Source organism: Cucumis melo, chromosome 8, assembly GCF_025177605.1.
Source record: "Cucumis melo cultivar AY chromosome 8, USDA_Cmelo_AY_1.0, whole genome shotgun sequence".
Taxonomy (NCBI): domain Eukaryota; kingdom Viridiplantae; phylum Streptophyta; class Magnoliopsida; order Cucurbitales; family Cucurbitaceae; genus Cucumis; species Cucumis melo.
In genome coordinates, this window is record NC_066864.1 from 29645395 (window position 1) to 29665227 (window position 19833).

The 19833-nt window shown below is 37.4% G+C and overlaps 1 protein-coding gene across 1 annotated transcript in view; it reads left to right on the top strand.

The window, feature by feature from the left end:
* Window positions 1-7782, top strand: part of LOC103502458 (uncharacterized) — a 47523-nt gene extending 39741 nt beyond the window's left edge. The window contains exons 2-7 of the mRNA XM_051089227.1: window positions 3558-3782; window positions 4656-4725; window positions 4877-4912; window positions 6787-6915; window positions 7035-7080; window positions 7230-7782. Coding sequence (XP_050945184.1) covers window positions 3558-3782; window positions 4656-4725; window positions 4877-4912; window positions 6787-6915; window positions 7035-7067 — 493 coding nt within the window. The 3' untranslated portion in view covers window positions 7068-7080; window positions 7230-7782. The remainder of the gene's footprint in view (window positions 1-3557; window positions 3783-4655; window positions 4726-4876; window positions 4913-6786; window positions 6916-7034; window positions 7081-7229) is intronic.
* The last annotated feature ends 12051 nt before the right edge of the window (window positions 7783-19833 follow it).

Here is a 19833-nt window from a genome sequence, read left to right on the forward strand (position 1 = left end):
TGTCTGCTACAAAATCATCAAGTTTGTCAATTCATTCACATACCTTCATCTGCTGCAAAATCTTCATTAAGTCCTTCAAATCGGTGAATTCTCCAAATTCTTCAATGTATTTTCTTCTTCGGATTTGTTCTTTGCATTGTAGTTTTTCCATTGTTGTGATGTCTGCTCTTCTTCTATTTTGAAAATAGAGTACTGTTTTTTTTAACTCAAATGTTATATTTATAGATATAGTTGAACGAATATTTACATTTTATTTGTTTATTTAATTATCTTTTTAGATTATATAAATAACATAGGAACATATATGCCCTTTATTTTAGAAAGAATAATCGGGGTTTGTTGTGTACCTATACATGTATATTGTTTTTATAAATTGTAGAGAATATAAAGATGAAAAAGTGAAGGAAGATGTCAAGAACAAGTGATTGGTTAAAAGCTAGAAGAAAGACTATGGAGTTCATGGACGAGTGAACAAGATGAAAGACCAACGAATAATAAAAAGAAAAAAAGACTGTGGAAAAAGGAAAGAAAGTAAGCACATGGTTAATTTGATAAAGTGTTGATTATTTTCTGTATTGGCTATAAATTTTCGTTTTCAAACAAAAAGTTGAAGAAAACTTAAAACAAAAATATTGTAAGAGTAGAACATTAATATAATTTATTTTAAAAATATTTTTTAATAATTAAAATAAATAATTTTTCAAGAGAAAGAGAGTTTGAAAGAGAGGTTAGAGAAAGAAGATAATAGGTGGGAGAAAGAGAAGAGAAATTTCATTTAAGAGTAAATCGGACTTTTTACTTGTATTTTGTTCTAAAAGTCTATTTTCTCCCAAATCCCGTGACCAACCGTCAAAATAATTGACTATATTAAAAAGAATAATTAGTTAGAACGTAAATTTGGTTGTTTGAGGATCAAACCAAATGACTTTGGAGCAAAATAGAAACATATATTTGAACTTTTATACCCTCCAAAATTCAAACTAATTACCAAATGCTTTTCCACCGCTTTGTTTACTCCAAATTTTATTACTCATTTATTGCATATTTGTTAAATTACATTAAATATCCATTTCCATTGACTATATAAATTTCTCATAAATTACAAAGTTAATGACTATATTAATTGTATTTAATTTAATAATGGAATTTAAAGGAATTTTGTAACCTCCTCTTCTCCTACTTATAACATACCTATCATCTACCCTTCTTTCCAAAAACAATCGAGTATTTCTTCTTCTTCTTCTTCTTAGTTTGTTTTATTTGTTCTCATGTTTTCGCTATTTGTTTGAACATGTGAAGTTGTGTAGTTCTAGGAACGTATCAAATCTATTTTCACATTCTATTAAAGTACCCCTAAAAGCTACTTTTTAGTTCGTTACAATCTACTTTTACCCATATTAAGCATATCATTCTCAATTTTTAATTACTTTAATTTACACGAATGTAAAAATCTAATAACACGAAAATTTGATTACATAAAAAACGTTGAATGTGAGAAGTTTTAAAACTTATTTTAAAAATAATTATTTTACATTAATTATATTTAATCAAGAAATTTCAAAAGTAACGTGATCATTTTTTTCATATTTTTAAATATATGTATATATTTATACTATACTTAAAAACAACAATCCAAACAAAAAGAATGGACGACCATGCTTCTCACTCTAATTCCAACTTTTACAAAAACGAAAAAATAAAAAATGTCATCAACAAAATTTGAATAACAATTTTTTTAAAAAATAAAACATAAAAAGTACACGTCAACAAACATTTAGTTTTGGTACAATGATTTTTTTCGTTTGATTTTGGTTAAACGGTTTTTTTTTTTAATTCTTTTGGTACACAATCATTTAGATTTGTATTCAATGATTTACTTTTTTTACACAATCGTTTACATTTGGCTAGCCTAATCTAAATAATTTTTTTTCAAGATTCTTTATACACAATCTTTTAGATTTTGTTATTTTTTGTACACGATCGTTTAGATTTGGCTACCCAAATTTAAACGACGTAGAAAAAGAATCAGAAAAGAAAAAAGACGATGAAACAAATCGTAGCGAAAAAAAAAAGAGGAAAAGAAGAAAGACGATGGAAAAATTAAACGACGTAAAAAAATAATCAAAAAAGAAGAAAAACGAAATCGCAGTAGAAAAAAAGAAGAGGAGAAGAAGAAAGACGATGAATCGTAGCGAGGAGGAAGACGATGAAAGAATCGCTACGAGAAAAAGAAGAAAAGTAAAAGGACAAACCTAGAATATTTAAAAAATGATTAATTTCATGGGCTTTGTTATAGGGGGTCATAAATAGTTTAATGATTTTTTACACTTATGAATGTTTCCCTAGAAAAAAAGAACCACGTATAAAATCCAATAAAAACATTAAAAAAAACTTCAAAAACTACCCTTTCCCCATATTTAAAATTCCAATATCGAAGTAGCAGATGGAACGGAACATCAAAAGGGATTTTATTTTTAAGGAATCGTAGAGATAAATAATGAAAACACGTCGATTTCTCCATGATTGTCAAATTCTTCCTTCGGTTACTCCAGCATCTTTTCATTCTTCATATTTGTGGCATTAGGTACACTTCTTTAATTCTTTCTTCTTCTTATTTTTCTATTTTTGACAATTTTTCTTTCTTCTTCTTATTTTTCTATTTTTGACAACTTTTCTTTTCTTTTTTATGGGGAGGATGAGACACCATGACCGTAGGACCCTAGAGAATCGAAGAAATATAATCCCTAAAGAGCTATGTCGATTAGTTTGGCGTTACACTTTAACCACTCTGAATCACAGTTTACACGCAACCTCACGTACATACTTCCTCCCCCTTGCCACCGTCAATTGAAAGGAGTAGTGATATGGTAACCATGGCTCACACTTCAGCTCCATATTCCACACTTGGCATCCACTCTGATATTTTACCTCAAATTATTCTTATCTCCAAACCTATCAAGCACATTAAATTTTCAAGAACTTCCTCGATTAAATTTTCCTTAATTATAGTTTCTTCAAAGAGATAGACAAAGATAGAATTCTATATGGTCTATCAACGATGATAGAATTCTATATCTTTCTATTTAAGATAGAACTCTAATAGTCAATGATAGACTTCTATCTTTGTCTATCACAAAGCCATCTACCTAGACTCTTGAAAGATTTACGCAGCTGGTGCTTGGAGAAGAGGAGGTTGATCACAGAACAAAGAGAGCGATACACTTCTATATCTGTCTATCACAAAGCCATCTACCTAGACTCTTGAAGGATTTACACGATTGGTGCTTGTGGAAGATGAGGTCTATCACAAAACAACACTACAAGAAAAATCACCTATTATGACAGTTGGTTCCATCCCAAGTTGAAAGGAGGGAAGAAATAACTATCATCAAATGTCAAAAAGCGCGTTTTTGGAGGAAAAAAAACATTGTTTTCAGATTTTCCAAATACATGATAGTTATTTGTTGTCATAGTATGTAAAGGCATTAAAAAATTAAATAAATATTTTTTAATTCAATTTTATTAAAATAAATCTAATTTTAAAATAAAAAAGAAAGAAAAGGGACCAAACCCCCTCGTGCTCCTCATGCAAAAACCCTCCATCTTTGTCGTCTCCTCCCATTTTCGTCTCCTCTCTCAACGCCGTCGGTCGTCGCTGCTACCCTTAACTTCTCTGTCTTTGAATGCAGGCAACCGCTGCTACCGTTTAGGTTCGAAAGTCGCTGCTACCTTTTAGGTTCAAACGTCGCGTCTCCTCTCCCTCAACGCCGCTACTACCCTTTGTAAGTCTTAGTTCATCTCCCTTCTCTTGAATCCTCGAAGAATTTTTTTAACTTTTTCTTCCATGGTAATGATATTGTGTTGAGAGTTGAAATTCAAAGAGCTAAAATATTAAGGAAATTCTTCGAAATTCTATTGCTTTTGTGTTTTTGATGGCGGAGAGTGAGGTTAAATTAGGGTAGAGGTTGATTGATAGGAAGGTGGGGGCTGAAGAACCATTGTTGGTGAGACTTCAATAGGCAGTGAAGCATGTTAAAAAGGAACAACATAATGTTTTACTTTTGATGATTGAAAAGGCACATGAGTTTCTTTCTTTGGAATGTTTTACTGTTGAATCTTTAGCTTCCTCTATGCAAGTAGTTATCGCTTTTATTTGTTTGATGGTAATATAGTTTTGCCTGAAACTTGCATAGTTTTTGTTTTGGATTCTATTTCAAATGCTTGGTAATGGTATGACTAGAGAAGTTCTCACTATTCATGTATCCTAGTTTGATAGATTTAACATATAGTTCATTTTTTGCAATTGAGTTTGATATCTTTAGTAATTTCTTTGATCTATCTGAAAAAGTAGAACATATATGTATTAATATCAATTCAATGTCTTCTGTTGCTTATTCAATATGCAAATGTGACATTAAGAGAGGGAGGAGGACAGATGTTTGGATTAATTATGACTATGCTACTTTGAATTTGAGTATTACTTTTACTAGGTATGAGAATAATAAAACTATATTGCAAAAACTTAATCATGATGTAGACTTTAAGTTGACTCTACCTAAACCCAAGTACTTCATCTTCTGTGTGTTCTTCTAGTTTGTAGTGGGTTCTATACATATGTATCAATATGCTCATTCTATCTTGTAATGTGTTTTAAGGTTGAGATTATCTCTCTTTTTTGGGTCTAGCGATGGTGCATTTCAGTTTGCAGATGTGTGGTTGTGTGAGGTGACCTTATATGTTCTTTGATTTGTTATTCATTTGTTATAATTAATAGCAAAGTTAGATATTGTTATTGGTTGCATATGTTCCCTTTGTGCTCCTAAAAAAATGTTAGGGTTGGTCTTCATGTTGACAACAAGATATTGTTTTACAATAGGCGCTAACTCAACAACGCCATTATCCATTCCCTAAGGTACCTAACTCAAAAACGCATTTTAACTATTTTGTGATTCTTTAAAAGGTGTATTAATGGTTTTATGAAATATATTGATGGTTTGTGAAATATATTGTTGGCTATGTGATGAAGCATTTTGGTTGCTTACAATGTGTATGATGAAATGCCTTAATTAAGCCTTTGGTTGATTTGTAATTGATTTTTAATAGATTTTAAGCTTTGATGATGTGTAGGGCCTTTAAGAATTTTCTAGAGTTTAGTTGTTACGGTCATACATGTTTAGTGTTAGGTTTTATTTCTAGTAGTGCAGGAATTTCAATCTTCTCTCTTATTGAAAAGAATATTTAGTCTTAGGATGTATTTAGGATTGTTTCTCAAGTAATGACTTTTGGAATGAATGGAAAATTATGTGGATACTTGGTTCTATATTCTGCTATGGTTTCTTACATAGCATTATAAAGTGCTTACATCTTTTTTTAAAACATGAAAATTTTTAGAAGACTGTTGCCAAAGACACTCTTAAGGATGGTCTTCATCACACATTCATGTTCTTTAAAAAATGTCCAAAAAGTTGTGAGTGAAGTTGATGGTTACCAACCTCATTTAATTGCTCCGAAGCAAGGATACAGGAGGCTTATTTATGGTTCAATAAGCTAATTAGTTTCTAGATTCACCATATTGTGTTGATAATCTTACTTTTTGATTATTGTCTTAAAATCACCTCTTTGTTGCAAAAATTTATTATTAGGATGGTAAATATTTTATTTCCTTCACTTGATTATTCTTTGGCAGTGTTGATTGAATGTGCTTTAATTTCTTAAAGCTCTCAATGCAAAATTGTGAATTTTCTTTAACATTTGTTGTATGCTATTGTAGTTCGAAACTCTCTATTGTAGTTTACAGTGGATTAATAGTGTTGATTTAAAGTGTAACTTTTGAGAATGGGATAACTTTGTTTGGTGTTGCTAGCTATAACTATTTGTAGATTTATTAGAAAATTTTAGTGGATATTAATCTTGTTGTACTTGAATTCTTTAACTTAGAAAACCATTAATTTGCGCTTTCATATGAAGAAATCTGGAAGGTGGACTACATGCACTCTATTTTTAGTACAATAGGACGTGAAGTCATTAAGTTGTGTTCACTTTAGCATTTACATGTACTCTGTTGATGCTGACTTCAACTGTATTTGTCCGCTTTGGCTTACTAAATTTGGTTTTAAGAGGAAAAAAGGTCAATAAACCATGTACTAAATTTGGTCCTAAGAGGAAAAAAGGGTCATTCGTTTCTGGCTGGGTTGCTTTGCTTGGAAACTGGATTTCGTAACACCTTACTTGAACAGGATCAAGGTAAACATTTTTTTTTATGTGCACATTATTAGGAGAAAAAATAGTAAATCAGAAAAAAAAATTTCCTCTACTATTGGTGAGTGAATATCCTTTTTGTAACCAGTGTGACATGTGTGATACATGGTATTTAGAGAATGAAAATATTTATTTGTTATTTGTTAAATTTTCATACGGTTCTGCAGTGTGACATGGTTAATACTGATTAGTTGGTTTTTCCCCTTGAAATCAGTTTCGCAACAATTTCAGTGAAGAGAATGAGATGAATGCTAGGATATGACTTTTTAATTAATTCTCTTATACATATATTTGTTATTTATTTCCTCTTTTAGAAGTGGTCATGTGGATTTTCTTATCTATTCCCATCTCTCTAATCAAATATAAATTTTGAGATTCAGCTTATATTGGACATATTATTGTGCTGCTTTTTAAAACATGTTGTTTATATTTGCATCATATCTCTTCTCATGGTGCTTTTTTTTTTTCTTCAGCTTTCATTTTCTTTCACTCATTTCATATAATCTCATTGCTTTCTAAATCATGTAGGTGAAAAATTCAACGAAGCAAAAAATGCAAGAGCAGATTTGGTTTGGAGGTGAGGATTTGACAGAACAGATCAAAGGAGGTTTCATGGAGTTTGATAAGTTGATTGCTTCACCAGATAAGATGCCCAAGGTATGGTTCTTAAATCTTTTTACTGCTATACATTGTGGTGGATTTCCAAAAATATAAGTATTTCTAACAACATTGTCCATAGTAATGAAGTAGTTTTCACACATACTTTGATTTTTTAGGTTCTCCATTTGATGCACGTTAGTATGACTTAAAAATGAATGAGTTGTAAGTTTTCTGTTTTAACTTTTCTCGACATCCAAGACAATTTGAGTTGTGAAATTATTAAGCTTCATCATTTTATCTTGACAAAATTCTTTTTTAACCTTCTAATTCTAGTTTTCTTCTTATTTGTTTTTATCTCTTGGTCATTGTAGACTTTCAGTTGATGGAAAGGATTTCTTCACTTCATACAATGAAGTTTATGACAATTTTGATTTTATGGGCCTGCAAGAAAATTAAACCTTCTTAGAGGGATCTATGCCTATGGTTGGTATATAGCACTACTTATTTTCTCCTTAACTTGTGAATTGTTTTCTTTTTTTCTATTTATTAATTAATAATTAAGCAATAACTATGGATTTTTAAGTAGTAGTGTACTATTTATTGTTCTAGTTGGTTTGCGATGTTTTGTATTATAATTTCAATGTCATTTTAAAGATTTTGAGAAGCCATTTGCAATTCAACAAAGGGGAATTGTTCCTCTTTGCAAAGGGCTTGATGTAATTCAACGAGCCCAGATTGGAACTAGAAAGACTGCAACTTTTTGCTCTGGCATTTTTCAGCAACTTGATTATGGTCTTGTGTAGTGTCAAGCATTTTACTTCCATTTAAGTTTGTATTCTGGTAATGAATAAGGTTTGTACGTATTGGTTTATTTTTTAATTTGAAGCACATATACTAAATTATTGATACAATCTTTTCATTCTAGTGTATGACACCTATAAGTAGACACCTCTTGAGGTATGCATTTTCTACTAGGAACGTACAGACCCACTATTTCCTCCATATATTTCTAATTTACCAAAAACTTAGATAATAGTCGTTTTTATTTAGAAATTGGTTCTTGAGGCCAATATTGAACAATTTAGTTAGTTGGTGGAAAATATAGCAATTATATAGGTTAAATGAATGGCTTTAAAACTTAGTGCAATCTATCAAAATGCTTTCAACATGTTTGTGTCTCATGATTAGACATGTGTGGAAATCTTTTTTATATTTATGTGCTTTAATTATATAGTAGATTGATTTATTGTCTGGTCTCGTGTATGATTTTGACTTCAAAATATTTTTTGCAGCTAATTTTAAAACTTGGTTCTTATATTGAGGAGCTGAGCAAAACACAAGGTGCTATAAAGGAATTTGTCAATCCCAAATATTTTCCAACTGTTCTATTGCTTACTATTGAGTTGCAATTATTTGGGTCTCTTCCTACTTCCTATTGTATATTCAGGATGTTTCTCGCAACCAGAAATACCATGAAATTTCTTCATAACTAATTTTTTTGCATTTTCAGTTCCTAACTCAATTCCTTTATGATGACTGTATTTATCAATTAATAGATAGTTGTTCCAAGTTTTACTTTGTGTTTATAACTATTGAATGCATTATATATTTACATTTTCTTTGCATCTCCAATCAAGTTCTTTAGACACCTTTTCAAGGTTGGCTGATGACTATAGTGAGTTCCCATTCTGTAATGCTTTACGAGAGAAATGTGGTGTATGTTTTGTGGGAAGAGTGATCCTTAAAGTACTTTTTGTTTTTATGGTGGTTTGTTTTTGTAGATCATGACACTCTTGAGTGGGTTTGCTGGAGTGTACACTGAGGTGAATTACTTGTGTTCATTTATTACGGTTCTCATGATCCTAAATCACGCCCTTAGGTATTAAACAATTGCACTGTAACGACCCAAACTTTTTAAACTAAGTTAAGGTCATTACTCAAAAAACAAATAACAAAATACACTTTCTTTGAAGAGACAGATGACTAAATTCTTATAAAATCAAGATACTCATAAAATATAAGATTATCAAAAACCAACAAAAATAATTTAAAAACGTGACCCGCGGGTTCTAATAATAAAAACAAATAAACACGACAAAATCTTAAGTAAAATGGTTAAAATTTAAAATACTAAAAAACATATAAATAAGTGCGGAAGCTAAACTGTGTCCCCATATGGCATGTCATGGATCCCTTTCTGTCACTCGCTAGCTTCTTAAGTTCTCTACCTTAGCCTGAAAAATTAAACATAGGAAAGAGTGTGTATATAAATATACTCAGTAAGGGACCCACTACTAGTCCCGCTAGATGATCTATTAACTTTTCAATAGAAACATAAGTGTAACATCATGTGTCCAATGGAGCACACTTGAGTGAGAGAGACCGTACGAACACCCCTAAATCGTGCGAACGATTCCGTAGGAACATCCCTAGTCGTGCGAGTGATCGTAGGTACACACTCCATAAATATATATGTAATGCGTAGGTGCACCCCTAATCGTACGAGTGGTCCCGTCAGAACACCCCTAGTCGTGCGAGTGACCTCGTATACACAATATAACTATCCCTTAACTGTGCACGTAATCCGTAGGTACACTCCTAACGTGTGAGTGATCCCGTAAGAACAACCCTAGTCGTGCTAGTTACCCTATAGGTAGGATCACAATACAGGTGGGATAAGAAACTTATTATATAAAGTTAACAGACACATCATAAATCAAAAGTATGTGACATCATCATAAATATCATAACATAACATGAATATTAATCGTAACGTCCTTAAGCATGTGATTAATATATCATGTATCATAATAATCATAAACATATCGATCATCATTAGCAATATAACATCAGTCATCACCATTAACTTAACATCAATCATTATCTATAGTGTCGCCTTATGCATCTTAGCTACCTTCAATGTATAGTCGTAATACATGCAATCTCTTAACTTCCGTTCGAAAGTCCAGTAGTAGAATCTCTTACCTCAAGATTTTTTAAACGTTTATTCCCTATCTAGCACAGTCGAAGCTTTCCAATAGACAAAACCCAAAGTTGAGGTTGAAAACTTATTGGGAGAATTCCACAGATTATTTTTCCAAGGTATTATCCAATTGAACTTTAAAAGGAAAAATCCAAATTAAATTAATTAGAGTTTAAAATTTCCATTTAATGGGTATTACCCAAAACCTATTAAAATTTACCATAATAGGTCCAAATAGGTCAAAATAAGTGTAAAAAGTTGTTGGACGACTCGGCTAAAGACAGAATTGGCTAGGCGCGTCGGCTGAAAGGAGTGATAGCTTGGATCGGTGGCTTGCAAGGAGGGATCGGCTCCCGGCGTGGCTTGCAGATGACGTGGGGTTCACGTGCAGCTCGGCTCGATTTTTGGCTCGAGTAAATGCTAACGGTCAGAGAAGACGAAAATGAATAGCTCGTTAAAGAAGCAGCGAAGGACGGCGTGCGCAGAGACTAATGGAAAACCATAAGCGACGATGGAAGAGACGCGGAGAAAGGCAGACGGACAGTGCGGTCGTTAGCGATGCGTGACGATCAGCATCTAACCTGTGCATGAGACGGAGTCGGACGAAGAATGCAGCCGGCGACGGTGGTTGGAGCAAGGCGACGGCTAAGGTTTGGAGAAGAGAAAGTGAAGAAGATGAAGGCACGTAGAACGAGGGGCTTATTTATAATAATAATAATAATATCATTATTAATATTGTTTCTCTCTCCTTTTCCAAATACATTCAAATCTTATCTCCCTTCATTTAAAACCCCCATCCAATCAAACCTTTTCTTTCTCCTCATAAATTATCTCTTATTAAATAATAATTATATTTTCCATTATATAATTATTACTTTAAACTTTTTTTTCTCTCTCCACAATATCTTTCTCTAAAATATTACTCTTCAAATAAATCTTTTTATCTTCTTTTAAAAATACAATATCTTCCCTAAATAATTATATCTCAACAAATATAATTATCTTAATCTTCTTCTTTCCAAAATACCATATCTTTCCCTTAACAAATTATATTTTAACAAGTATAATTATCCTTTTCATTTTCCATAATAGTTATATGTATATAAATCCATAGATACATAAAATTTCTAAATCTCTAAAAAAAAGATTTCTCCAATTTAAATAAATAAGCACCCAAAATTATTTAATTAAACTCCAATTTCTAAAGAATAATTAATAAATCATTAAAGTAACATTCACTATTTTGAACCTAATTACACAAAACTAAGATAGTCAATTTGAGAAGTTATCTTAATTTTCGGGGTGTTACATGCACTCTTAGAGTTACTAGTATTAATAGTAAATCTTATCTTAGGTTGACTTTATGGAAGTCTTCGTTATTTAGTTAACTAAGTCTTGTGGGTTTATGCAATAGTGTAGAAATATACACTACAAAAATAGCACCAAGTTTATTTTCTTAATTTTCTTATATTTAGAAAAATATGGTGACAACATTTGTTTTTCAGTGGCATTGTTGTATCTATGGTGTTGATGTATGCTGTAACGCCCCGAATTTTCGAGGTAAATTCTATCATTTTGTGCGATTTTTTTTATTTATTTAATTTAAAATTTTGGTGTAAATTCTCGGTTTCCTTCGAAGAGGATAGAAAAAGAAATTTAGGGATATGATTTTCTTTAAATTTAATATTTGTAAATTGATATAATAATAATATAATTAATTATATTATTATTAATATTATTTATTATTATTATTATTATTATTTAATATTAATATAATTATTATTATTTAACATTAATAATATCATTATTATTTAATATTATATTTATTTTTGATATTATTTTTATTATTTAATATTAATAATAATATTATTATTATAATATATATATATATATATATATTTATTTTTTTAAAAAAAATCTAACCCTAGCGCGCCCCACCCCCTCCCCGGCATCTCCTTCTTCTTCTGCGTTCTTCAACCGACCAAAGCCGCCGCCTTGCATCCATTTTCCTCTCCGTCCGCGTGTCCTCGCCTGCCTTCCGACCACACACAGCCATCTCTCCATCCATTTCTCTCCGTTCTCTGTCCCCGTCTCAATCGTCGCCTCCGTCTCAGCATCGAGTAGCAGTCGCGGCTACCGCCCTCCCATTTCGGATCTCCTCTCGGGCTCACGGGGCCAGCCACCGGCGTGCGCCCCTCCATCGATCATCCGCCGCGTTGAAGCAGAGCCGATCGTCGAACGCCTCCAAGCCGCGAATCATCCCTGCCATCGAACGCGGAAGATCCGTCGCTCGTGGCTGCCCCGGTTTCAAGCTGAATCAACCCGAGCCGCGAATCCAAGTCGACCCGAGCCGAAGATCGAACTTAGTCGCGCCACAAGCCGATCCGCGAGCCGAGTCAAGCCGAAGACCAAGCCGAGCTGCGAGCCGAGTCAAGCTGAGTTGAGCCATGAGCCGTAAGCCGCGAGCCGAGGGTGAGTCGAGCCGAGTCGAGGATGAGCCAAGCCAAGCCGAGCCACCTAAGCCATATTTTTCTCCCTCCACTTCGGGTCACGGTGAGTCTTCTGTACTGAATGAATTGATGCATGTTTGACTATTACATATCACTTTATGCTCTTTTCTGATTTAAGGTAGCGTGATCGCTAGTGGTAGCTTGTGTACCATCGTGTGTAATGAGTTGTTTACGGATAGACACCGATGCCCGGATGTTCTGTGCACAGTAGTTATGTTAATGGGCTATGTTGCGAACTGGAATTGATTGTCGATGGACTTAAAAGTCTTAAGGTTAGGTATGTGGTAGTCTATTATCTGGATATTGTTTATGGAGTTATGTCGTCGAAGGACTGTGAGTCCGATCCTAATTTGACTGGTTGACTGGATCTAAAGAATATCACCATGATGTGTGAATTGGATACGCATGTAGAAATTGAGGCTGTGGTTGTTTAAACCTTTACTATCTGACTGACGAAGTCTATGACGAGATTGCAATATGAATGTTGTCGGACTGTGACTGTCGTGGACGGTTTAGTTTGGACTAAGGGGTAACGGTTAGCTTCATCTATGGGGTAGTGTACCTTACTAATATGCGTATCCTTCGGAAATACTAGACTGATACGTGCATCCTTCGGGATCACTAGACTGATATGTGCATCCTTCGGGATCACTAGACTGATACGTGCATCCTTCGGAATCACTAGACTGATAGATGTATCCTTCGGGAACACGAGACTGATGTGTGTGTTCTACGGAACCACTAGACTGTTTACGTAGGGTACCCCTGAATAGGAAGTTAACAGTTGTTCCCTAACGGGCCAAGCAGTGGGTCCCTTACTGGGTATATTTTATACTCACTCTTTTTCCTCTTTGACTTTTCAGGTAAGGGTACAGCGAGGGGCAGACCGACGAGGGGCAAGAAGGATGCGTGAAGGCCATATGGACGCGTCTGGTTTTCTTTATGCTTCTGCTGATGTATTTTGTTACTCGTTATTTTCATTGTCGGGTCGAGTCATGTTTAGAATATTTGGTTGTGATTTTGTTGTTGATGAGATGAGTACTGTATTTTGGAACTCTCGTGATTTTGATTTAAAATAGGGCCCGAAACTGTTTTGTTTATATTATATCTAAAACGTTTTTTTTAATGAATCGTAACCGGTCCTTTATGAGTATGTGTTATGTGGTCGAGTCTTGGGTACTGAGTAGTGACCTCAACTTAGCCCGGAAAGTTGGGTCGTTACATTTGGTATCAGAGCCTAAGTTTTAGGTTCTGTAGACTGACTTATGATGTGAGTCTGTGTCTTGTGTCTTTATGGCTAAAACGATCCTTGCCACTCGTCAGGTACGCTCTCGTGAATTTATATGTATCACTCTATATGCATTACCTTACCTAAGTTAAACTGCTAAGTTAATTATCACTTGTGACTAAAGGAATCATTGGTGGTTGTTAGGGAAATGCCGCCAAGGAGAGGTGCACGTAGGGGTGGCCGAGGAGGCCGAGGAAGGGGAGTAGGACGTGTTCAACCTGAGGTGCAGCCTGTAGCCCAAGCCACCGACCAGGTTGCGCCAGTTACGCATGCAGACCTCGCTGCTATGGAGCAGAGGTTCAGGGATTTGATTATGCAGATGCAGGAGCAGCAGTAGTTTGGCCCGCCAACTCCAGCTCCTACTCCAGTTCCAGTTGTACCCCAGGTTGTGCCGGATCAGTTGTCGGCAGAGGCCAAGCACCTGAGGGATTTCAGGAAGTATAATCCTACGACGTTCGATGGGTCTTTGGAGGACCCCACCAGGGCTCAGCTGTGGTTATCGTCCTTGGAGACCATATTCGGTATATAAAGTGCCTTGAGGATTAGAAAGTGCAGTGCGCCGTCTTTATGTTGGCAGACAGAGGTACTACCTGGTGGGAGACTACAGAGAGAATGCTAGGGGATGACGTGGGTCAAATCACCTGGCAACAGTTCAAGGAGAGTTTCTATGCGAAATTCTTCTCTGCTAGTTTGAGAGATGCCAAGCGGCAGGAGTTTTTGAACTTAGAGCAGGGCGACATGACAGTAGAACAGTATGATGCGGAGTTTGACATGTTATCCCGCTTCGCTCCCGAGATGATAGCGACTGAGGCGGCCAGAGCTGATAAGTTTGTTAGAGGCCTCAGACTGGACATCTAAGGTTTGGTTCGAGCCTTCCGACCCGCCACTCATGTCGATGCACTGCGCCTGACAGTGGATCTCAGTTTACAGGAGAGGGCTAACTTGTCCAAGGTTGCAGGTAGAGGTTCGACCTCAGGACAGAAAAGGAAGGCTGAGCAGCAGCCTATTTCAGTGCCACAGCGGAACTTCAGATCAGGTGGTGAGTTTCGCCGTTTCCAGTAGAAACCTTTTGAGGCAGGGGAAGCTGCCAGAGGGAAGCCGTTGTGTACCACTTGTGGGAAGCACCATCTGGGTCGTTGTTTATTCGGGACCAGGATTTGCTTCAAGTGTAGGCAAGAGGGGCATACAGCTGATAGATGCCCGATGAGACTTACCGGGAATGCACAGAATCAGGGAGCAGGCGCTCCACATCAGGGTAAAGTCTTTGCTACCAATAAGACAGAGGCTGAGAGAGCGGGCACGGTGGTGACAGGTACGCTTCCAGTATTAGGGCATTACGCCTTAGTTTTGTTTGATTCGGGTTCGTCACATTCCTTTATCTCTTCTGCATTTATGTTGCATGCCTGCTTAGAGGTAGAGCCCCTACACCACATTTTAACAGTATCTACTCCTTCTGGGAAGTGTATGTTGTCGAAGGAAAAGGTGAAAGCATGCCAGATTGAGATAGCAAACCATGTGATTGAAGTAACGCTGTTAGTCCTGGACATGCTCGACTTTGATGTAATTCTGGGTATGGATTGGTTGGTCGCTAACCATGCCAGCATAGATTGTTCCCGTAAGGAGGTAGCATTTAACCCTCCCTCGGTGGTCAGTTTTAAATTTAAGGGAGAAGGGTCAAGGTCGTTACCTCAGGTAATCTCAGCCATGAGGGCCAACAAACTGCTCAATCAGGGTACTTGGAGTATCTTAGCGAGCGTGGTGGATACTAGAGAGGTTGATGTATCCCTGTCATCAGAACCAGTGGTAAGGGACTATCCGGATGTCTTTCCTGAAGAACTTCTAGGGTTACCTCCCCACAGAGAGGTTGAGTTTTCCATAGAGTTGGAGCCGGGCACGGTTCCTATATCCAGACCCCATACAGAATGGCCCTAGTAGAGTTGAAAGAACTGAAGGTGCAGTTACAGGAATTGCTTGATAAGGGCTTCATTCGACCGAGTGTGTCACCTTGGGGTGCGCCAGTTTTATTTGTTAAGAAGAAGGATGGATCAATGCGCCTATGCATTGACTATAGGGAGTTGAACAAGGTAACCGTTAAGAACAGATATCCCTTGCCCAGGATCGATGACCTGTTTGACCAGTTACAGGGAGCTACAGTATTCTCTAAGATTGATCTTCGGTCGGGATATCATCAGCTAAGGATTAAGGATGGTGATGTACCGAAAACGGCCTTTCGTTCCAGATACGGACACTATGAGTTTATTGTGATGTCTTTTGGGTTGACGAATGCTCCGGCAGTGTTTATGGACTTGATGAACAGAGTGTTTAGGGAGTTCCTAGACACTTTTGTGATCGTGTTTATTGATGACATCTTGATATATTCCAAGACGGAGGCCGAGCATGAGGAACATTTACGTATGGTTCTGCAAACCCTTCGGGATAATAAATTCTATGCTAAGTTCTCGAAATGCGAGTTTTGGCTGAAGCAGGTGTCCTTTCTAGGCCATGTGGTTTCTAAGGCTGGAGTTTCTATGGATCCAGCTAAGATAGAGGCAGTCACCAGTTGGCCCCGACCTTCCACAGTCAGTGAAGTTCGTAGCTTTCTGGGTTTAGCAGGTTAATATCGACAGTTTGTGGAGAACTTTTCCCGTATAGCTACCCCTCTTACTCAGTTGACCAGGAAAGGAGTTCCTTTCGTTTGGAGCAAGGCATGTGAGGACAGTTTCTAGAACCTTAAACAGAAGCTAGTTACTGCACCGGTTCTTACTGTACCTGATGGTTCTGGCAGTTTTGTGATAGTGATGCTTCTAAGAAGGGTTTAGGTTGTGTATTGATGAAGCAAGGTAAGGTAGTTGCTTATGCTTCTCGTCAGTTGAAGAGTCATGAGCAGAATTACCCTACACATGATTTAGAGTTGGCAGCAGTGGTTTTTGCATTGAAAATATGGAGGCATTACTTATATGGTTAAAAGATACAGATCTTCACGGACCATAAGAGCTTGAAATATTTCTTTACTCAGAAGGAATTGAATATGAGACAGCGAAGATGGCTTGAGTTAGTGAAGGATTACGATTGTGAGATACTGTATCATCCAGGCAAGGCAAATGTGGTAGCTGATGCTCTTAGTAAGAAGGTATCACATTCAGCAGCACTTATTACCCGACAGACCCCATTGCATCGAGATCTTGAGAGGGCTGATATTGCAGTGACAGTAGGGGCAGTCATTATGCAGTTAGCCCAATTGACGGTACAGCCGACTTTGAGGCAAAGGATCATTGATGCTCAGAGTAACGATCCTTATTTGGTTGAGAAGCGTGGCCTAGCAGAGGCAGGGCAAGCTGTTGAGTTCTCCATATCCTCTGATGGTGGACATTTGTTTGAGAGGCGCCTCTGTGTGCCGTCAGATAGTGTGGTTAAGACGGAATTATTATCTGAGGCTCACAGTTCCCCATTTTCCATGCACCCGGGTAGTACGAAGATGTATTAGGACCTGAAGCGGGTTTATTGGTGGCGTAATATGAAGAGGGAGGTGGCATAATTTGTTAGTAAATGCTTGGTGTGTCAGCAGGTTAAGGCACCAAGGCAGAAACCAGCGGGTTTATTACAACCCTTGAGCGTACCGGAATGGAAGTGGGAAAACGTGTCCATGGATTTCATTACAGGATTGCCAAGAACTCAGAGGGGTTTTACCGTGATTTGGGTTGTGGTTGACAGACTTACCAAATTAGCGCACTTTGTTCCGGGTAAATCCACCTTCACCGCTAGTAAGTGGGCACAGTTGTACATGTCTGAGATAGTAAGATTACATGGAGGGCTAGTGTCGATTGTTTCTGATAGAGATGCCCGTTTCACTTCCAAATTTTGGAAGGGTTTGCAGACTGCTATGGACACGAGGTTAGACTTTAGTACAGCCTTCCATCCACAAACTGACGGTCAGACTGAGCGTCTGAACCAAGTTTTAGAAGATATGTTGCGAGCGTGTGCATTGGAATTTCCAGGTAGCTAGGACTCCCACTTGCATTTGATCGAATTTGCTTATAATAACAGTTTTCAGGCTACTATTGGCATGGCACCATTTGAGGTGAGGTGGGGTGAGGTGGGTGAGCAGAGATTGATGGGTCCTGAGTTAGTTCAGTCTACTAACGAAGCGATACAGAAAATTAGAGCACGTATGCATACCGCACAGAGTAGGCAGAAGAGTTATGCGGATATGAGACGAAAGGATCTTGAGTTTGATGTGGGGGACAATGTGTTCTTGAAGGTAGCGCCTATGAGAGGTGTCTTACGATTTGAAAAGAGAGGAAAGCTGAGTCCCCATTTTGTTGGGCCGTTTGAGATTCTGGAGCGGAGTGGTCGGGTAGCGTATCGCTTGGCATTGCCACCATCACTCTCGGTAGTTCATGATGTGTTCCATGTTTCTATGTTGAGGAAGTACGTGTCGGATCCATCCCATGTAGTGGATTACGAGCCACTAGAGATTGATGAAAACTTGAGCTACACTGAACAACCCGTTGAGGTGCTGGCTAGAGAGGTGAAAATGTTGAGGAATAGAGAAATTCCTTTGGTTAAAGTCTTATGGCGGAATCATCGGGTGGAAAAGGCTACATGGGAGCGAGAAGATGACATGAGGTCCCGTTATCCCGAACTGTTCGAGGAATAAAACTTTCGAGGACGAAAGTTTCCTAAGGAGGGAAGAATGTAACGCCCCAAATTTTCGAGGTAAATTCTATCATTTTGTGCGATTTTATTTATTTATTTATTTTAAAATTTTGGTGTAAATTCTCGGTTTCCTTCGAAGAGGATAAAAAAAGAAATTTAGGGATACGATTTTCTTTAAATTTAATATTTGTAAATTGATATAATAATTATATAATATTAATTATATTATTATTAATATTATTTATTATTATTATTATAATTTAATATTAATATAATTATTATTATTTAACATTAATAATATCATTATTATTTAATATTATATTTATTTTTGATATTATTTTTATTATTTAATATTAATATTATTATTATTATTTATTATTATTATATATATTTATTTTTTTAAAAAAATCTAACCCTAGCGCGCGCCGCCCCCTCCCCGGCATCTCCTTCTTCTTCTGCGTTCTTCAACCGACCAAAGCCGCCGCCTTGCATCCATTTTCCCCTCCGTCCGCGCATCCTCGCCCGCCTTCCGACCACACACAGCCATCTCTCCATCCATTTCTCTCCATTCTCTGTCCCCGTTTCCGTCGTCGCCTCCGTCTCAACGTCGAGTAGCAGTCACGGTTACCGCCCTCCCATTTCGAATCTCCTCTCGGGCTCACGGGGCCAGCCACCGGCATGCGCCCCTCCGTCGGTCGTCCGCCGCGTTGAAGCAGAGCGGGTCGTTGAATGCCTCCAAGCCGCGAATCATCCCTGCCGTCGAACGTCTAAGATCCGTCGCTCGTGGCTGCCCCAGTTTCAAGCTGACCCGACCCGAGCCACGAATCCAAGCCGACCCGAGCCGAAGACCGAGCTGAGCCGCGTCAAAAGCCAAAGACTGAGTTGAGCCGCGAGTCGAGTCAAGCCGAAGACCAAGCCGAGCTGCAAGCTGAACCGCGAGCCGAGTCAAGTCGAGTTGAGCCGTGAGCCGTAAGCCACGAGCCGAGGGTGAGCCGAGCCGAGCCGAGGGTGAGCCAAGCCGAGCCGAGCGGAGGGTGGGCCAAGCCAAGCCGAGGGTGAGCTGAGCCGAGCCAAGGGTGAGCCGAGTCGAGTCGGGGGTGAGCCAAGCCGAGCCGAGCCACCTAAGCCATATTTTTCTCCTTTCACTTCGGGTCACGGTGAGTCTTCGGTAAGGATCATTTTGGTAATTTACCCAATGTTGTTATAACCGTTTCAAGTTTGAAAATTGGAGTAAGACTGGGTCCTATCTTTCGTTCCTTGAAGGTATTAGGGATTTGACGCTCAAGTTCTCGGGTCCCACGGCAAGTTCATTTGAGGATAGCTCCCTTTACTCGGGTAAGCCGACGTTTGTTGTTTCGAATGATTTAAAAGGTGACTTTTACTAGTGTCATCGTTTAGGTGGATTCGTTGAGCGTGGACTCGATTAAGAGGCATAACCAAGTTTGAGGTAAGGGATTTCTTACTACTGAACCTCAGATCGAGGCTGGAAACGTAGTAATCCACAGGGGATTATACGTTAGAAACTGTACTGAATGAAT